Source organism: Kryptolebias marmoratus, linkage group LG24, assembly GCF_001649575.2.
Source record: "Kryptolebias marmoratus isolate JLee-2015 linkage group LG24, ASM164957v2, whole genome shotgun sequence".
Lineage (NCBI taxonomy): Eukaryota > Metazoa > Chordata > Actinopteri > Cyprinodontiformes > Rivulidae > Kryptolebias > Kryptolebias marmoratus.
The window spans coordinates 7,298,356-7,315,879 of record NC_051453.1 but is presented as its reverse complement, the minus strand read 5'-3'; the positions used below and the strand labels follow the sequence as shown (position 1 = coordinate 7,315,879).

Below are 17,524 nucleotides of genomic sequence, written 5' to 3'. Positions count from 1 at the left end.
GGGTTGAAATGGATCTGACAGTTATCAAATCATCCCAAACACGATCCTGGCTACAGTCCTGAGGCCTTTCAGAGCTGCTGTGTTCCAGATACAAAACCTATCATCTCAGTGAAGAGTTGCTCACCATCTCATGTTATTATTGGATAAATAGGCCAGTGTTTTATCACATTTATAAAACAACTTAATAGATAAAACATTGCAAAACCATAAATTTTCCTACTTAAAAGTCTGCAGTCCTGAGATGTTGAATTAAGGAAAGGTGTACAACGTAGGTAAATATTTAACTAAATGTGATGTATAAACCAATGTGGACAAAAGGGCAAACCCATTAAATTTCTCTCAAATGACAAACATGCAACACCAACCGTATAAGCGTTTCTATAAACAAATTTATCTTATCATTGTTTTATGTACCAACAAGGCTTGAAGAAAATCTCCAAAGAGGTTGCAGGCCACTCGTTATCTTTGTTCCAGAAAAAGAACTTTTGTGTCGATAATTAAAACATGACATCACGCCAACCAGTACAAAAACAAACGTGACTCTGCAATAGGTTTAAAGTTTCCGAAATCTTGTTTTGACCGAAGCAGGGACTAATTTCTCAAGCGCATGACACTCCAGTCGGCAACAACTCCTTGGAGTAAAGAGATGTGATGCTTTTTTCTGTCCCGAGTTGAGACAGATGATCCCAGTAGTCCTGCTGCAGATGTCCTCTCCGTTAGCTGGTCTGCAGAGCTAACACCCTTAAGACAAAATTGCCTCGAAGCAGAACTCTCCTATGAGCAAAGCGGCTGCTGTAGCAACATGAACCACAGGTTCTCTTGTGAGGCTTCCTGAAGTTTTAATACCTTTCTAGAAAACAGGAGCGGAGCCACATGGTGTGACAGCACCATCTTCTGGACAAAACGGGTATAACTTTTAAATACAACAAACTGATACCTCTTCAGCTTATTCAAAACAAACCTTCGGTCATTTTCTGAGGTAATGTAGTGTGCAAAAAAAACAATTACTAAGTGAATTTGTTTATTCAATAGGTTTGACATTTGGTCTACTTTGTGCCATAAACAAAACTACAACCCAAAATATTCCTCTGGCACCCTGCCAGTGCTCCACAGCAGGAAACTGTGTGCTTTTGTCCCTTGTGTAACAGAGATCTGTGGACGTCTTACTTAATAACTGGGGCTGTGTTTTGGAATGGGAAGTCATGAGGCCTTATGCACGCAGCGTGCCCTGTAACTTCCTTCATGCAAACTGGGCTCAGAAACAGAGAAGCCCTTCTTCAAAATAACTGCACTCGAGGAATGACGGGGCAAGCATGCAGAGAAAACTGAGTAGGAAAACCTACAAACCAAAACCAAAACGTAAAAGTACACTCACTGAAGGTCCAAAAATAAACTCTTAATGTCAGCAACTTAGGACACCTGGTTGTCTGAAAGGGCAGAGTGCCTAAGATAGTTGTGGTATAAATTATTTAAATGCTGCTCGCCTTTAAAACTTTGTACGGCCTGATTTATAGCTGACATGCCGTCCATCTAAAGCGCATGTGTCAAACTCTGTGCCTCAGGAGTCGTTCTCCTGCATGTTTTAGATGTTCTTGCTTTAAAAACACCTGATTTAAATGGATGACTTGTGGACGTGCTGCTAGAGAACTTGATGATTTGGTGAGGAGGTAAATAAACTGTCTGATTTTGGTGTGTTGGAGCAGAAAAACATAAAACTTCCAGGAGTTTGACATCCCTGATCTAAAAAGGGAAAAAGGTCAATTCCACACTGCATGTTAAATAACAAAAAAGTATCATTTTTAATTGAACCAATTCAGATTGGGTTGATTACCCGAGTCATTCAGTTACTTTTTTTTGACACTTCTGTTTCAGAAAGCTGTGGTTATTTTGTCCCTTCATACATTACAGACTTTAATGAGCAGTTCATATTGAAACCCTGACTAATGCAAACACATTATACTCCATTAAACAACAAGCTCTCTTGTTTTCCATGTTTCCGTTTCTCAATTCTTCCTCGTTGTCCAAGTTTTTACTATTTAAATATGACAAGGAAGCAAGGTGACAGAAACATACACTACATTTTTTTTTTTTTTACTTCCTTCTTGTTATGAATAGAGAGGAATACGTCATGACACCATTTACAAAATCAAATAGTAATCAGTTAAGTTTTAGATAAGCCTTTGTGGACCTGAAATTAGACCGACTTCTAGCTACTACTTTAAGTGGAATTCAGCAGGCTCCTGTGAGAATCTTAAGGTGAAACTGCTAAGAAGAATATAGCCTTTTTCTTGGCTGTGTGACAAAGGGTAGCAGAGTAGTCATTCGCACTAGTCTGACAGAGGCAAAGCATAACTGCAGCTGGTACCAGCTAGGTAGCCTGCAACCCGTCATCAGGCAATAGACAGTCCTGCAGATGTGGCTTTCTGTCTTTAACATGGGTGTTCTCTCTCTGTGCCCGGTGCACATCTCATAATTAAGACCTACAAAGTTTCACAGCCCACAGCCGTATCGAAGCTCTCTCCTGGGAGCATCTTCCTGGAGCCAGCAGGATGCATGCAAAGCTGCCCCACCCTGCCTATTCTAGGATCTTGCATTTCCACAAGCACTGCAGCTGTGCCAGGGTTCTTCCCTAGTACCAGGCAATTCATTTTTTTTTTTCCCGGACAGCAAAAGCATCTTACAAAAAAAGCAAGCAATGTCCAGTGCTGAAGCTTGCTTTGCTGCCATCAGCTGTGCGTAATTGCAGCAGTGTCATTTAAAATGTTGACTTAATTCTGGGCATTTAAATTTAAAGGGTGACTTGCTTTTACATGGCAAGAGCCTTAGTTCATTAAAGCCTGATACGGCCTCCAGTATGAGTACATTCTTGAAACTGATAACCACCCACCATTCCATACTACACAGACTCACCATAAGTGCTCCGATAACCAGCAGGCCACCTCTGATTGGCAGAGCTCTTTCACGCCTGCGAACGGCCATCTATGGGTTGGAATGCTAAAGGCAAAACCTAGAGGACACGGAGAACCGACAGCGAGATCCCGAGCGCGTTTATATAACACCGTAGACCACCTGTGGTCTACTCACGAAGCCTAAAAATAGACTATTCTTAGAAAACGTGGACATGTTTGTAGGGATGTAGTAAGGCACACGGCACAGTTTGTGTGAAGGGAGCGAATGTGAGTGAGACTGGTGTACACACACGAGTCCTTTCCACCTGTTAAACTGAACGGGCCTGGATGATGGAAGAGCAAAGTGTGGATGCCACATGAGCAGGTGGATGAAGTCATGATTTCCAAGCTGTAGGCAAAGGCGAGATTAACAAACCAACCAATCTGGATTAGCTTTTCTTTACGCCAATTTTCCACTGGCCACGCTGCTTATTTACACTCACTGGATTACCTACAGTAGCTTGTGTTTACTGTGGTACTAATACCTCATATAACACTAATGTGGGTCAATCACTGGGGTGTTATTATGGGGGGGGTTTGAGAAATTTCAGAAATTAAACAATTTAGTCAATATCTGTAATGTCACAAAGAGCCCATGACAATATTTAGACTTAGATAATCATCCAGCTAAAGAGTATTGCCGTTTGACTAATGTACAACTTTGTCTTCCAGGCCTTTCGTTAAACATTTAAGGTCTTTTCGGGTGTCTAAGATTAATTCCTGGTGTTTTGCTATAAAAATATGCTCTCAAAATATACCGCTATGAGTACTCTTGTATCTTATTTTTTTTAAAGGAGTTCAAACTCAGCCATCATACCTATAAATTTAACAAACCGAGACTGAAACGTTATCTTAATTTAAATGTCATCACATCCTCTGCTCGGGGGACGGTTAGCATGCTAGCGGTTTGTACCACTGACTCTCCTCCGTAAGACACATTTCACACGGCTGTTTTCAACGTTATGTTGCCACAACAGCTACAATAATCATATTCTTCCCGGGCAAGCAGTTGTCAGCAAAGAAACAAACAATAAACATTAGCATCCACCCTTCAGATGATGCTCACCAGCAACCGGCGGAAGATAGCGGCTGAGCTAGCCGCGATCATTCCACTCACCTCTCCTTCATGAAGTGTTTTATTCTGACGATGGCCTTCTCGTCGATCTTCCTGAGGAAGGTTTTCAACCTCTCTTTCTTGTTTTCAAGCATTCTTCCCTCAGCCAGTGGTGGTCGATTCGTGTAGAAACGACTCTCCACGCCAAACTCCACCGTTCTTGTTTGGCTTCTGCTTTTTTTTGCCCCTTCTCTCCCCCTACTTCATACACGGCTGATTAGGATAATGATCCTAAATCGGACCAAGTCAGAAGACCAATCAGAATCGGCGAGGGCATGAGAAAAAACGGTCATGTCAGATGTGTTATCCAATCAGAATGAGGTAGTTGGCCTAAGCCGACCGCCCATTTACCTTATATGGTAAAGGGGCTGCCCCTGCCTTTAGACCTAATTTACACAGGGCCTGATATTATTTCACGTGTTTGGGTCTTTTAATCAGTAATTTTTAAGCAAAAGTTAATTTCCTTACTCGAATAGATCAATAGATTTATAATTGCTTGAACAGTTAAACCTAATATATATAGAGAAAAACTGTCGTATTGTCATATAAACCTGGGTGGGGCCTACTTAGTGCCAGTTTTCATGCAGAAATTCTGTTTGTCTCATGAAAGGTAAGTTAAGTCAATATTAAGAAAAGTAACATAAAATTGTACACGCCTGTCTGATTAGTTTAATTCAAATGCAGATATATTTTAATACATTAATTTCTTTATATGAATAATAGTAATGGTTAAAATGATGACTTGAAGCCATTTAAAATGCAAAAGCTGACAGTGCAAATAAAACTTGAATATAATCAGGTCTACTGAGCCAAAAAGTGACTCATATGTGTGAATATGAAAATCTGCAGCACAGAACACAATGTGCACATGACTTTTGTTTTATACCACACCCTGAAACACCTTTTGATGCAACCCTCCTCCTTAGGGAGAACAACCAACTCCTCAAGCAACAATGGCAATGTCTCTCATCTATTGTACAATCAGCAATTCAAGGCCATATGCTAAATTATGCTGGAAGGTGAGTCACAATGTCATCACGCTAAATGACTGTTTTGTTTTCTAAATGGAATACGTTGCACAAGGTTGGCGAATTGAGAAGATTAACTTTTTACCTGAAGTGGAAGGGCTTGCGTTAGTTGACACTGCAGGGACCTAAAGTAACCTTGAGAAGTGTGGAGAAGTGTTTCCAGAAGCTGACCCTGAACTTTGGCCTCTGTCGGGAAAGTTGTGAGGAGACGCCCTCCATTAAAAGCAAAACTTATAAAATAAGAGGCTAGGAAGAGATTTATTAGGTAGATTTTTGTGGTTAAAACACAATTCAAATGTCTACACATCTTAGCGCCTTCTGACTTTACTGATTTGTCACATCACAAGAAATCAGTTCAAGCTAATGAAAAATCCTAACATGTCAACACACTATTAACAAAGACCTTGAACACATAAAACAAGATTCTTATCAGGTAGCAGTTCAGAGAAAGGTATACAAATGTCCGCATTGGACGCCTTTCGCCCCCCCCTCCTCACCAGGCAGTTCAGTCGCCACCACGCCACCAGACACAGAAGAGGCAGTGTGGCGCAGCAAACACACCACCCTCACACAATCTGGCCCGTACACAAGGACTTCCCTGACGTCTCCACTGCCTGGAAACAAGGCAGATATGGGGAAGGAAATCATGCTTCATAAGGAAGTGTGTAACGCAATAAGGTGGCGTAGGAGCGGTGTGGGTAATTAGGCTTCTCTGTGTTGAATCATTGTTGCTGTAGATGATTCTTATTCCTTATTATTTAAACACAGAAGGGTAATCACCCAAAGATATCATCTCAGTGGGAAAGTGTTTGATGTAATTTGATTACTTGTAAGGTTTGATTTTATTTATTTATTTTTATACGAACCATAAAACCTTACACTATATTTCACAAATGATCACAATGACCTGGATTCAAACCAATAAGGGCAAACAGCATTCCTGTCAGTCATAATCTTTAGGTTTTTTATCACAGTTGTCGTAAAGAAGTTATTTTTGAATGTGTCTCTAGACTGATTACTAAATGAAACGCTCTTCATGGCTGGTGATTATATTCTCCCTCCTCTTCTGGTGTTTTGGTAGTATTTAGGAGAAAGGTCAAAATGAAAGCAAACACCATAAAATGTTAGTGAATATTTCTCAGTGAGTCAAAAACTGTATATATATATATATTGGCCAAATCTTATAGCTGCATACAATTACAATTAAAAGAACTGTAAGCCAGATGGAAACAACAGAAGATATGATAAGGTTGAATAGTTTTAGTGTAATATCTGTGAAACTGACTGGATTAAATTCATTTTGTGTGTTTGTAATGTCAGTTTTCTATAATGATATCATGAACTGGGTAAGCTCCAAAAGTTAGTTAGTTGTAGAGGTACATCAAATGACTATTTCCTCAAAGTTTCATTGAAGTCCATCTGCCAGAAATGACTGCAAATATTCAATGCCAAGATTTTAAATAAAGATCTGCTGCAGTCGCTTAGCTCTCAAAATATGATGCTGATTAGGTCAAGATCTGTAAAACTGACAGTTATTGTTATTATGGTGGTGTTGTTGTTTTTTTTTTTTTACTTTTTAAGGTCAGTTGACTGTGGCAGCCATCTTGAATTGGGCTGAAAGGCGAATGGCGGTGCGTTGTATGACAAGAAGTGAAATACAGACCACACGTTTTGTTAATATTGACCAACTGAACTCAATTTACTCAACCTTGGTTTTGTCAATATTTGTAAAAGACTTTAACAACAATGAAGAAAAAAAAACACACTACCTCTCAGCAGCCTATAAACTGAGAGCCTCTCATATTTGTCATCACACTCTTTTGTGTGTCTCTACTTCGAAGCATGAGCTGGTATAATAAAATAAGAACTTTGTATATTTCATTGTAATTGATTCTTGTTGCTGTCTTTAAAAGCATATGAAGGGTTTTTTTGAGCAGTGAGAATGTGTGTAGGAGCTTCGTTGGCCTCTTGTACAGCTCGCCTCATCACATTTCTCATCTAGAATGTGTGCATTCGATATAGCTCATTGGTTCACGTTCTTTGATTGTGCCTAATTTCTGTAAAAAGGGAAGATAAAAACCATAGGAAAACTGTGCCGCATGGTTTACTTGGAGGTCCTGGGTAGGCGAGCAGCCCTTTGACCCGAAGGGTTGTGATGCACACGCAGCTGTAGCCATGCCCTTCGTATCACGGGGACATGGTCATGCTTATGAAGCAAGATGGAAAAGAACAACACTGTTTGTACCCTTATTTTACCCTGGAAGAACGTGTTGTTTTCGTGGAATACGTTCTGACACTGTATGATAACACATTTAAATATCAGACACTTCAAAAATAATGCTCATGCTTAACAAATGGAGCCATGATAAAATGCTGTACGTGCCAGGACAACTTAACACAAATGTAGCAAAAACTGATTGCATACAAGATTATTTAACCCTGAAAATGTGTATCACCAGGAATTTAAATCGGTCAGCTATAAGCAGAGTCATCTGACTGCAGTCACACAGCTGATGACACATTCCCCGTTGGCATTTTTAAAATGGGATTTTTTTTGGTGGAATTTCCACATTTAAAAGGCAGAGTGTTTGTTTCTTGTTGTGCCCTGACACGGAAATTTCCCCCATTAGCAAGGCTTGTGCCTCACATGGGGTGATGCAAACACAATGTCGAGCACAAATGATCGCCGTGACAGAGTGCAAAAAAAAAAAAAGAAAAAGTCTGGATGTCACGGATTTTTGTGACAAAGTCAGGGTTTGTGAGGTAGCCAACAAAGATAGACTTGTTTTCTAATGCATTGACGATAAAGGTAAATCCCCTTTTCAAGCTTATCTCTGCCTTTCATCTGTTTTAGTTTCTCTGATTATCCTATATTTGCAAAACCACATTCAACATCAGACACGAATTTTTGTGACAAAAACCCGACTTGTTAAAAAGCAGATCTTATAAGGAAAAATCAACAGTCTATGCCAGGAGTGTCCAACCCTGGTCCTGGAGGGCCACTATCCTGCATGTTTTACTTGTTTCTCTGCTCCAACACAGCTGATTTGAATCCATGGGTGATTAACAGGCTTCTGCAGAACATGAAGAGGTGATTTAACCACTGAATCAGGTGTGTTGGAGCAGGGAAACAAGGAAAACATGCAGGATAGTGGCCCTCCAGGACCAGGATTGGACACCCCTGGTCTATGCAGTTTAAATGTTTGGATTTATATATACACATATTCTGTATCTGTTGGCTGAGGATAAAAGGTCAGCACATCAACAAGAATTTACCCCAGCAACAACCTTTTTTCTTTCAGCGATGCCAGCGGGCAGCTACATCTCACTGCCTACCCAGGAAGATCATCTTACCAGGAACACTGGGACATTGTCTGTGGTTCCCAGTGTGGGAGTCATTTTGCAGATATGTGGGACATTTTCATACTTTAGCGCGCTGTTCACACTTCGAGGGTGACGGGTTTTGTGACATGTCACGTTGCTCAACTGATATGAAGGATTAGCGGTTTAACCGTGTCGTGTATTAAAAACCTTTACATGGTGTGCTTTATTTGTGCTCTCTTTCCGTGAGATGCTAAAGGCTCAGGTGTAGCACATATAGTCAACGGGTGTTGGGTTTCTACCTGGTAGAACTCCTGGTACCAGGTTACACTAATCACTTATTTATGGGTGTTCCTCTCCAGAGCTTTTGGGTGGTTGGTCGGGTGTTTGATCGGCCCAAGGCGGGGAAGGAGTGTTTCTTTTTCTGACAAAGCAGCTCAGAGGCAGGGCTCACAACCTGAGCTGGGGCCAATGCAGAACGGCAAGCTTATGAGCCCGCAAAACTCCAAGGCAGTAGTGGTCGAGGCCATGGAGGATCAGAAGGCCCAGAATCAGGGGTGTACGGAGCCCACAGCTCCCCCGCTCCCTCCACCTTCACCTCCACCAACAGATCCACCAGAATACCCAAGACCAAGGCTCATCTTCCACACCCAGCTGGCTCATGGGAGTCCAACGGGCCGCATCCATGGATTTACTAATGTCAAGGAGCTGTATGCCAAGATTGCAGAGGTGTTCCACATCTCCCCCTCAGAGGTAACACGATTACAAAGTGACACTGAAAATCCTCACAATTTAAAAAAAAAAAACTAGTTTGTCCGTCTTTTCTTTCTCCTCTTTGTAGCCCGTTGTAAACAGGTGTTAGGTTTCAATTGCTGTTTTTTTTCCATGATGCGTTGCTGAAGATAATTTCCTCCTATTATCTGCCAGACTTTGCACTCATGTGCTTCCAGGCAGGGATCAATAGTGGAAACAAATAACTAGATAATGTTTTGTAAGCCGTAAACTTCCACACATTTGCGTCAAGAAAACATGGATCTGATATCAAAGCAGAACAAACCCAGCTGATGGTCAGTTTACTTCTAAAAATGTTTTAGTTTAGAAAATAAATGAAAAGCTAAATTGAATAGACAAAAAAAGGCAATTTTCAGTTTTTCAAAATCAAAATATTTACATATCTGTATAAGTTTGTGGTATAAAGAAAATAAAACTAACAATACAGGTATTTTTTAAAAATAGTTGCACAGTTAGATGAAACTATAGATGGGCAACTTGAACCTGAGAAAGGGACTCAAACGGCTTTGTGTGGTCAGGTGACAGCAAGCCGTGACTCACAAGACTGGAGTGTTTGACACGAGATCAGACCGAGCCTTCAGCAGATCAGATGTGGCCCAACCTGAGCACTGCCACCTGATTCTGTTCTCACTGCTAAACGACATTAAAGACTTCCACCTGGATACCAGCACACTTTCTGTGCTTTGGACACGTATTAGTTAGAGAACAATCTTCAGAAGAAAGAAAATGTGTTAAGTTTATGCCTGTGATCTTACATTTTGAGCTTATTTTGTCTACAGAAAATACTTTGCTACATAAACCTGTGCCAAGCATTTAACATAACTTCAAACACTTTTACTCAAACTAATGGTCGGTGCTTTTCTGTCCAATTCCTCATACTGAACTTGGCAACAGACAAAAGTACTATCCAACACTGACTTTATCATAAACTTATCAGCATTCAAGGCTGTCCTGAAGGCTTTTCCTATCTGTGTAGTTCATGGACATGAAGGATTACAAATGTGCTTGATCTTGTCAAGCAGGGAAATCGGCACATCTTCCTTTTGTGGCACAAGGATTTGACAGTAGCTTCAATAAGTGCTTTCAGACTCCTTAAACCAGAATGACTGAGAGTAGTAAAAAGCTGCAGTTTGTTGTTGTTTGCATGGTGTATACAACTCACAGAAGCTCTTTTCCAAATGCAACAAAATCGTCAGCTGAAAAAAAAAACAGTTTACATGCTTGATGTCTCATTCAGGGTGTTTACTTGCTGTGAACAGAGATGTTTGGAGACTAACACAAAAGCTGGATAATTTAGAAAAAGAACTATTGCTTATATTTCACTTAAAAAATGCAGAATAATTTAATGGCACGTTTGAACCAGAATATCAGTCCAGTTGCTGCTTCAACTTGTGCATCTGCAGGACCTTGAAGTGCACATGGACCTTCAGACATAAGAAATTCACTGTAACCGTTGAAAAGCACTTTCCTTGACCTCCACTGGACTGAAGAGAAGCAGAACATCTAAAGTGCAGTCAGATGTAGGAGACGACCTTGGACTCCAGTCAGATAATTCTCTTTGTAAAGACAGTTCTGTTGAACAGGTACTGGAAGATAACAGTTCATTAAGGTTATCTTTAATTTCCTTCATGGATTGTCAAACAATGCAAGACCTTGAAGCTGAAGACCGATAACATTTTTGTTGTTGTTAGTTTATTGAGGCCATAAATTAAAGAGGAAAGATGCAAACAGACTTAAGGTTGTGAAAAGTAAAAAAGATCAAAAGTGCAAAACACATTTTCTAAAATTCATTGCTGAGTGTAGAGATTTAGACAGATTACATGATTTCAGGAAATTATGTAACAGGGTTATGTCATTTAAACTGCTTTGCATTATTTCTTTAATTTTTGTAAAGCTTAAACATTAAAAGATCTTCAGGATTTATTTTAATGGCTGAACTGAGCTCTAGTCTGGGAAAAAACAATTTAAAAACAAACCTTTTGAGTCTACTGCCCTCTGCTGTTCATTTTCTATATTGCATAACTCAAAAAGATCTGATCAGATGCTTGACAAATAAAAAGAATATTGCGTTCTCTTAATTTGCAACAGGAAGGGCCTCCGGCGTAAAACAATCATTTTACGCTCGCTGTGGCAACCCTTGAAGAACCCGAAAGAACTTACTATACCATATATTTAACCATACTACCAGAAATGACTATAATTGGTGAGGCAATTCTAATATAACCCAATTCAAAACAATCATTCAGAAATGGTGAGATTAATGCAGCTTTATGACAAACACAAAGATATGCCGAACAGATAAACGCTTGCATAATGAATGTGAAAACTGGATTCTATCAAAGCCATTTTTTTTGGTGTCCCTTTAGATCCTTTTCTGTACCCTGAACTCCCATAAGGTGGACATGCAAAAGCTGCTGGGGGGACAGATTGGCCTGGAGGACTTCATCTTCGCTCACGTCAGAGGGGAGACAAAAGAAGTGGAGGTGACAAAGACAGAAGATGCTTTGGGTCTCACCATCACAGACAACGGAGCTGGATATGCTTTTATTAAGGTGAATGGTAGGAAGAGCAACACAATCGTTGAAGAACAGCAAATTTGTGTTTCTTCAGCTTCACTTTTCAGTTAAGAGAAAGTAATTAAAAAAACAAACTTGATTGCACAGAGGCAAAAGCGTTTGTTATTTACTGACAAAGAAAACTTTAAGAATCGGTTTTCCACTTTCTTATCAATAACATATCATCTGATTAAGTTTTACGATACAAGTACGAGTTCAGGCCCCCCTTTCCTCCTTCAGAGAATAAAAGAAGGCAGCACTATAGACCGGCTGAAGATGGTATGCATTGGTGACCATATTGAGGCTATAAACGACCAGAGCATTGTGGGATGTCGACACTATGAAGTGGCAAAGATGCTAAAAGAGCAACCAAGAAGCCTCCCCTTCACTCTCCGCCTTGTGGAGCCAAAGAAGGCCTTTGGTGAGTAAACAATGTAAAACTGTGGGATTTTTAGGTCAAAAATGTTGGCTGAGTTTGCACTCAACATACGAGCTGACACCGAGTCTTTGCTCCCAACGCTATTAAGACAAATGGCCTCCTTGTACATGTTTGGATCAAAAAGTCTGTCTATCAGTTGTTATATCTAAAGTATCTCCATGATTAAATGACAAACTGAAAGCCAGCAGAGCTCTTGGTGCTGGGAACCAGGAAGTTACCCTTACACCAAACAGGAAGACAGGAGACAATTGGTTTAAAGATTACTGGCTGCCTGCCAACAATACTGCAAAAGTATTTGATCTCTGAATCTACAGTAAATGTTTTGGTCTTCGGTCATTGGTCTTTTGAGAAATGACGTTCTGAAGTGCTACTATAAAAAAAAAGTACAGCTTAAGATTTGATTTTACAAACAATAGAGCAAAAACAAACTAAACCGTTAGCTTTTCGGAGTGATCATTTAGACAGAGGCTTGTTTAAAAAAGATAAAAGCATTACATTTTATTTATGGCTTGCAGGTCATCTCCAAATAAAAGCTTTCTGACAGAAATACTGATGTTTCTGAGGAACACTTTTTGACATTATCCCTTTCTTACTTTAAAATGCCAACACCACTATTTTATAAATGGCTGTTTAAACTTTAACCTACCTCCTACCTTTGTGCTAAAAAGGTGTCGACCCTATAAAAACGGTGTCTTCAAACTCAACCTTTAAAACCACTGCCCTTGTTTCAGTAGTTCATCTGTTACACAATTCTTTCTATAAAAGTGCAGTAAATAGCTAAACAGTTAACTTTATATGGATGGGTTTTATTTGCATCATGGCTTGTTTTTAAAATGTAACATTAGGTGTTATATTGCATAACATAATAGTGTTAAACATAACATAAGAAATTTAAGAAAACATTCACATTAAAAATCTGTTAATAGGTTTCCAATGACCAGAACATTTCCAAAAACTTTCAGAAAGCCCAGAGAACTACAGTATTTATTAAGACCACTTTAAAAGTACATAGAACCTGTTGTTTTTAGGCAGAATTTAAAGGAATGGGGAGCGGCTAAAGACTTTTGAACAGTAGTATTTGTTTAATTTAAAAAAAAAGGGATAATTTTAGAAGCAAATGCTGAAATATGGACAAACTGGGATAAAACCTGCAACTTAATTGCTTCGGGGAAACAAGTGGTTTAATTCCTGTATTCAGTTCAATCTATAAATAAATAAATGCATAAATTGAACAAACTTCATGTCAGCTGCTCTGTGCTGCTTCCTGGAACATTTCTTGGCAACATTTGCATCTGTACTTTGTGCACTTCATATAGGCATGGGAAGGTTTTTATTTTTTCCTTTCTATAAAATGCTCTACCTGGCCAAAGGGGTGGAACAGCGTGAACTGGTTGCTTATCAGACAGGAAACGAAATCCATAGTCAAGTGTCTGACTTCCTGTTCCTGATCTGTATCTCTTGTCGCCACTAAGGACCCTTGTCTCGAGTCCATTTCCATCCACATTAAGATGCCAGCGGACAGTAAACAGGGTAATTGTGACCGAACCGAGTAGCTGAACACATATTCTTCAAAAGCTGCAATCTGTGGGGATCTGGGTGTTTGGACTGCTGGGGATTCTTGTTGACCAAGAATGGATCAGCATCATATCCAAGTCTCTCAACACATTTACACGCTTGTCACGCTCTTCCATTCCACACGAAATTCCTGCTTCTACCCTCTCTGTGTGAATGAGGACTATGATCTCAGTATGATCTCAGCACCAGTCTGGACACTTCTGCTAAGCAGAACCTCACCAGCCTGAATGTACTGCCACACACCATTTCGTCTTCAATACTTAAAACACGTCTTTTATCTGCCATGTGGGTATTCTAAAAATGTAGGATTAGATTTATTGCAGGAAATAACACAAAATGGTATCCTGGAGCTAGTAGGAGAATTTTGCATATGGGAAACTCCCTCAAACATTCCAGAGGTTAAAAAAATAGACTACATACAGTAAATCTTTTGCACCACGTGTCACGGAGATTGGCCTTACCTGTTTTTGCATAGCTTGATAAATTCTATATGTAGTGAATGAATTTGTTCGTTTCTGCTTTTGTCACAAACTCTGTGTGACAGAGCTAATGGTGATGTCTGACCTCCCCCTGGGAGACATTCTCTTTCCCTCTGGAGTCACCAACCTACAGTGCAAAAAGACAGATGTGCATTTTCACCCAGACCCAAGGGTTTTTGCATATTTGCTGAAAATGTTTCCCTGAGAACCAGGCAGGCATCGCAACACCACAGAGAAGTCCTGTAGTCTTCAAGATATCACTCACTGTAAACTTTGCTGCACCAAATAAAGACGTAAGATTAGAAAGGTCAAGACCTTAACAGTCCAGCACATTTTATCTGAGAGGTTCCCTCAGTAAGGTCCTAAAATACAGCCCACTCATACTCTCAATAATCATTTATTATTAGCTAAAGCTTATTTTTTTAAGTCTAATGATGATAGTATTCTGGTGACGTCTGGATAACAGCTTTACCAACTCAAAATAAAATATGTCATCATAAGGGAGAAGGACAGTCTACATCCAAGTTTGGGAATATGGATAAGAGTGTCTCATTTTATCCTCAGTTACCCTCTGGCATACATTTCCAAAACTATGATGGCTGGTAAGTGATGTGTGAGGTAAAAAAAACTATTAGATATCCTCATTTCTTAGGAAATAATACAGAAACACTGACTTGAGACACAAGGAGATACAGGAAGACTCATCCAAACTGTGTTTTACAGCTGAGTATACAACCACTAAGCTAAACAAACTGTTAGATTTGGTTAATGACTTTCTTTCTGCGTGATTAGACATGATCGGATTGAGGACCAGAGCGCCAAAATCTAATGAGGGCAAGTTGGTGAACGGCAGAGAGACGCTTCGACTGCGTTCCAAGGGCGCTGCTACAGTTCAGGAAGTGGTGAGTTTCACACGCCCCGTCGGACAACGGCTTCTGGGACTTCCTAATTTGGTCATATACACAGAGAATTCAAACTCCTTCAGCACATCCTTCAACCCCGTGTTCTGCATCTTTTGACTTGATTTTATTTTATTTTTTTGTATGTAATTATTTATTTTAAAAGTCCATGCAATAGTCAAGGCCTGACCTGACCTGAAATGAATCAAACCTTCTAAAAAACAGTCCACTTTCACAAAAATAAACAAACTAATCACTTCACAGAGTACAAAAAAGAATTCACATGAATATTCCAATTGTGTAACATGAATCCACTAATAATGTTGCTCAAGAAATACTGAAGGCTTAGTTTGAAACACAAGACAAGTTGATTATATTCTGTATGCAATTAACACTCCCTAAGTTTGTCTGAACCCAGAATGTGAATCCATAAATTTAGCTGTATTTATGTTTCATGAAGTCAAACCTAGTTCAAGATATTTTTGGGGCCTCGCATGTTTTGGCAGGTGAATATACCTTTGCCATCATATTTCCACAAACACCTCTGTGTTTTCCCTGTCTGCTCTGCCAACAGAGCGAGTTTGAAGAACAGGCCACCAGGAAAGTAGACGACCTGCTGGAGAGCTACATGGGCATCAGAGACCCGGAGCTGGGTAAGAAGATCCAGATTAAAGTCAACATTTAGACTCCCAGAGCAGATCCTGTCCTGAACAGATGCTAGCGTGCAAACCAAGAAATCACTGGAATTTATTGGGTTTCTGCTTCACCACCTCTTTGTAACATCAGAGGCAGAAAAATCTCCTCTCGAACATGACCGCAAATCTTTGACATCGTGGTTAAGTGCCTCCAAGAAGAAGTAGCAGTTTTTCCTTTGGTGGTTTAGTTTAATTTCCAATGCTGAACTGGCTTTTAGCTTCTGACATCAAACAGGAGTATCTTAACAAGAAGCTGTTCACACAACGTTTGTCATTAGCACCCAGCTCAGTGGTTCCATAGCAGGACTTTCAGAATTAGAAAAATAAACTTCCATTGATAGACCTTATTAGCTGCTGTAATCATTCAAAAGTTTAGAAAGTAAATAAAATAGTCCTCAGTGGTACCATTCTTTTCAGTGAATGTAACCACATTGTAAAATAGAAAAGTGGCAACCAGCCAAGTTTTAATATGCTGGTCGTTAGAGAGATATGAGTTTGATTTCCAAATGGACAACCTCTTGTCCTCCATGGACTTCTACTGCATATTATCAGCATATTTGCCTATCTATGTTAAAACAAACAAACACAAATGCGAACACAGTTCAAAATCTTTATTTTACAGTGCTTATTTCCTGCACACAAATTTGGATTTTATCAGTGTGTTGCTTGCCCATGCAAAACTTTTCTGGATGATTTTATGAAATGTAGACAATACAGTTTATTAATCTGATTATTTTTGACCAAAGATATGCAAATATGATACTCACTCTGCCTTGATGAGCACTTTTTTTAAAATAATGTGTGTTACTTTAAATAAAATAAGTCTGTTTGTAATGTTTCAATATCATTTAGACAGCCTAATACTGTATGATACCTTTTTAATATATTTTTAGACCGTTCTGAAGCTACCGTTCCTACAATGCATCTCATCAAGTTAAATTCCTTTGTTGCTCTGGAAGCCATATTCACAGTTATCTGCGTAGGCATGCTTGTATTTATGACATTTGTCTTTACACTTTGCAATATAGAGAGACTTTAGTGAAAAAACAGAAAAAAACAAAACAACAACAACAACAAAAAAGACTGAATTTATGCCACAGGGGCATTTTGTGAATGACTTTACTGAGAAGTCATTTCACATTAATGTCTCTGACTTTTATAACACATAGTTGAATTTCACTTTAGATATAATATGCAAAAGATAAAAAAAGAACTTATATCAACTTCTCTTCACAGCAACCACCATTGTGGAAGCGGGCAAAGACAAGAACAGCCCCGATGACTTTGCAGAGGCGCTGGACTCAGTTCTGGGAGATTTTGGTTTCCCTGATGTGTTTTTGTTTGACGTATGGGGAGCTATTAGAGATGTTAAAAATGGCAAAATGTAGAGATTTCTAAAAAAAAAACAAAAAAGAGGACATTAGTTCTCTTTCCTGGTACAGCCAGTTGTAAAAAAGCAACATGTATAATTGTTTAAATAGTCATTTACTTGAGCAATTTTCCTTCTGAGTTTTAAATGAGCTCCCAACAGATCATCGTTGTAAATGCAACTGATGCAAAAAAAAAAAAAAGGCAAAGGAGATTTAAACTCATTTCTTTTGCAGTCTGTGCTGGTTCCCTTTTAAAGGTGGACAATAAAATGCTGATTGTAACAATTCCTAGTTCTAAATGCATTTTTT

The 17,524-nt window shown here is 39.3% G+C and overlaps 2 protein-coding genes across 2 annotated transcripts in view; one reads left to right on the top strand and one right to left on the bottom strand.

Moving 5' to 3' along the window:
* The window catches only part of si:zfos-943e10.1 (GRAM domain-containing protein 2B), a 12,388-nt gene extending 8,117 nt beyond the window's left edge, over positions 1-4,271 (bottom strand). The window contains exon 1 of the mRNA XM_017413579.3: positions 4,066-4,271. Coding sequence (XP_017269068.2) covers positions 4,066-4,157 — 92 coding nt within the window. The 5' untranslated portion in view covers positions 4,158-4,271. The remainder of the gene's footprint in view (positions 1-4,065) is intronic.
* Positions 4,272-4,464: 193 nt separating this feature from the next.
* Positions 4,465-17,500, top strand: gipc3 (GIPC PDZ domain containing family, member 3). The gene is made up of 9 exons (XM_017413392.3): positions 4,465-4,672; positions 4,989-5,081; positions 8,393-8,500; positions 8,774-9,164; positions 11,570-11,755; positions 11,999-12,179; positions 15,044-15,153; positions 15,725-15,803; positions 17,082-17,500. The coding sequence occupies exons 1-9, from the start codon at positions 4,644-4,646 to the stop codon at positions 17,231-17,233; spliced, it is 1,329 nt and encodes a 442-aa protein (XP_017268881.2). The 5' UTR covers positions 4,465-4,643; the 3' UTR covers positions 17,234-17,500.
* The last annotated feature ends 24 nt before the right edge of the window (positions 17,501-17,524 follow it).

Excerpts from the sequence above, each read along its gene's own strand:
- gipc3 (XM_017413392.3), top strand. The coding sequence starts at position 4,644 with ATGCAGAAATTCTGTTTGTCTCATGAAAG. Across the intron at positions 4,673-4,988 it reads TTCTGTTTGTCTCATGAAAG|GGAGAACAACCAACTCCTCA; the intron begins GTAAGTTAAGTC and ends CCTCCTCCTTAG. Across the intron at positions 11,756-11,998 it reads CTGGATATGCTTTTATTAAG|AGAATAAAAGAAGGCAGCAC; the intron begins GTGAATGGTAGG and ends TTCCTCCTTCAG.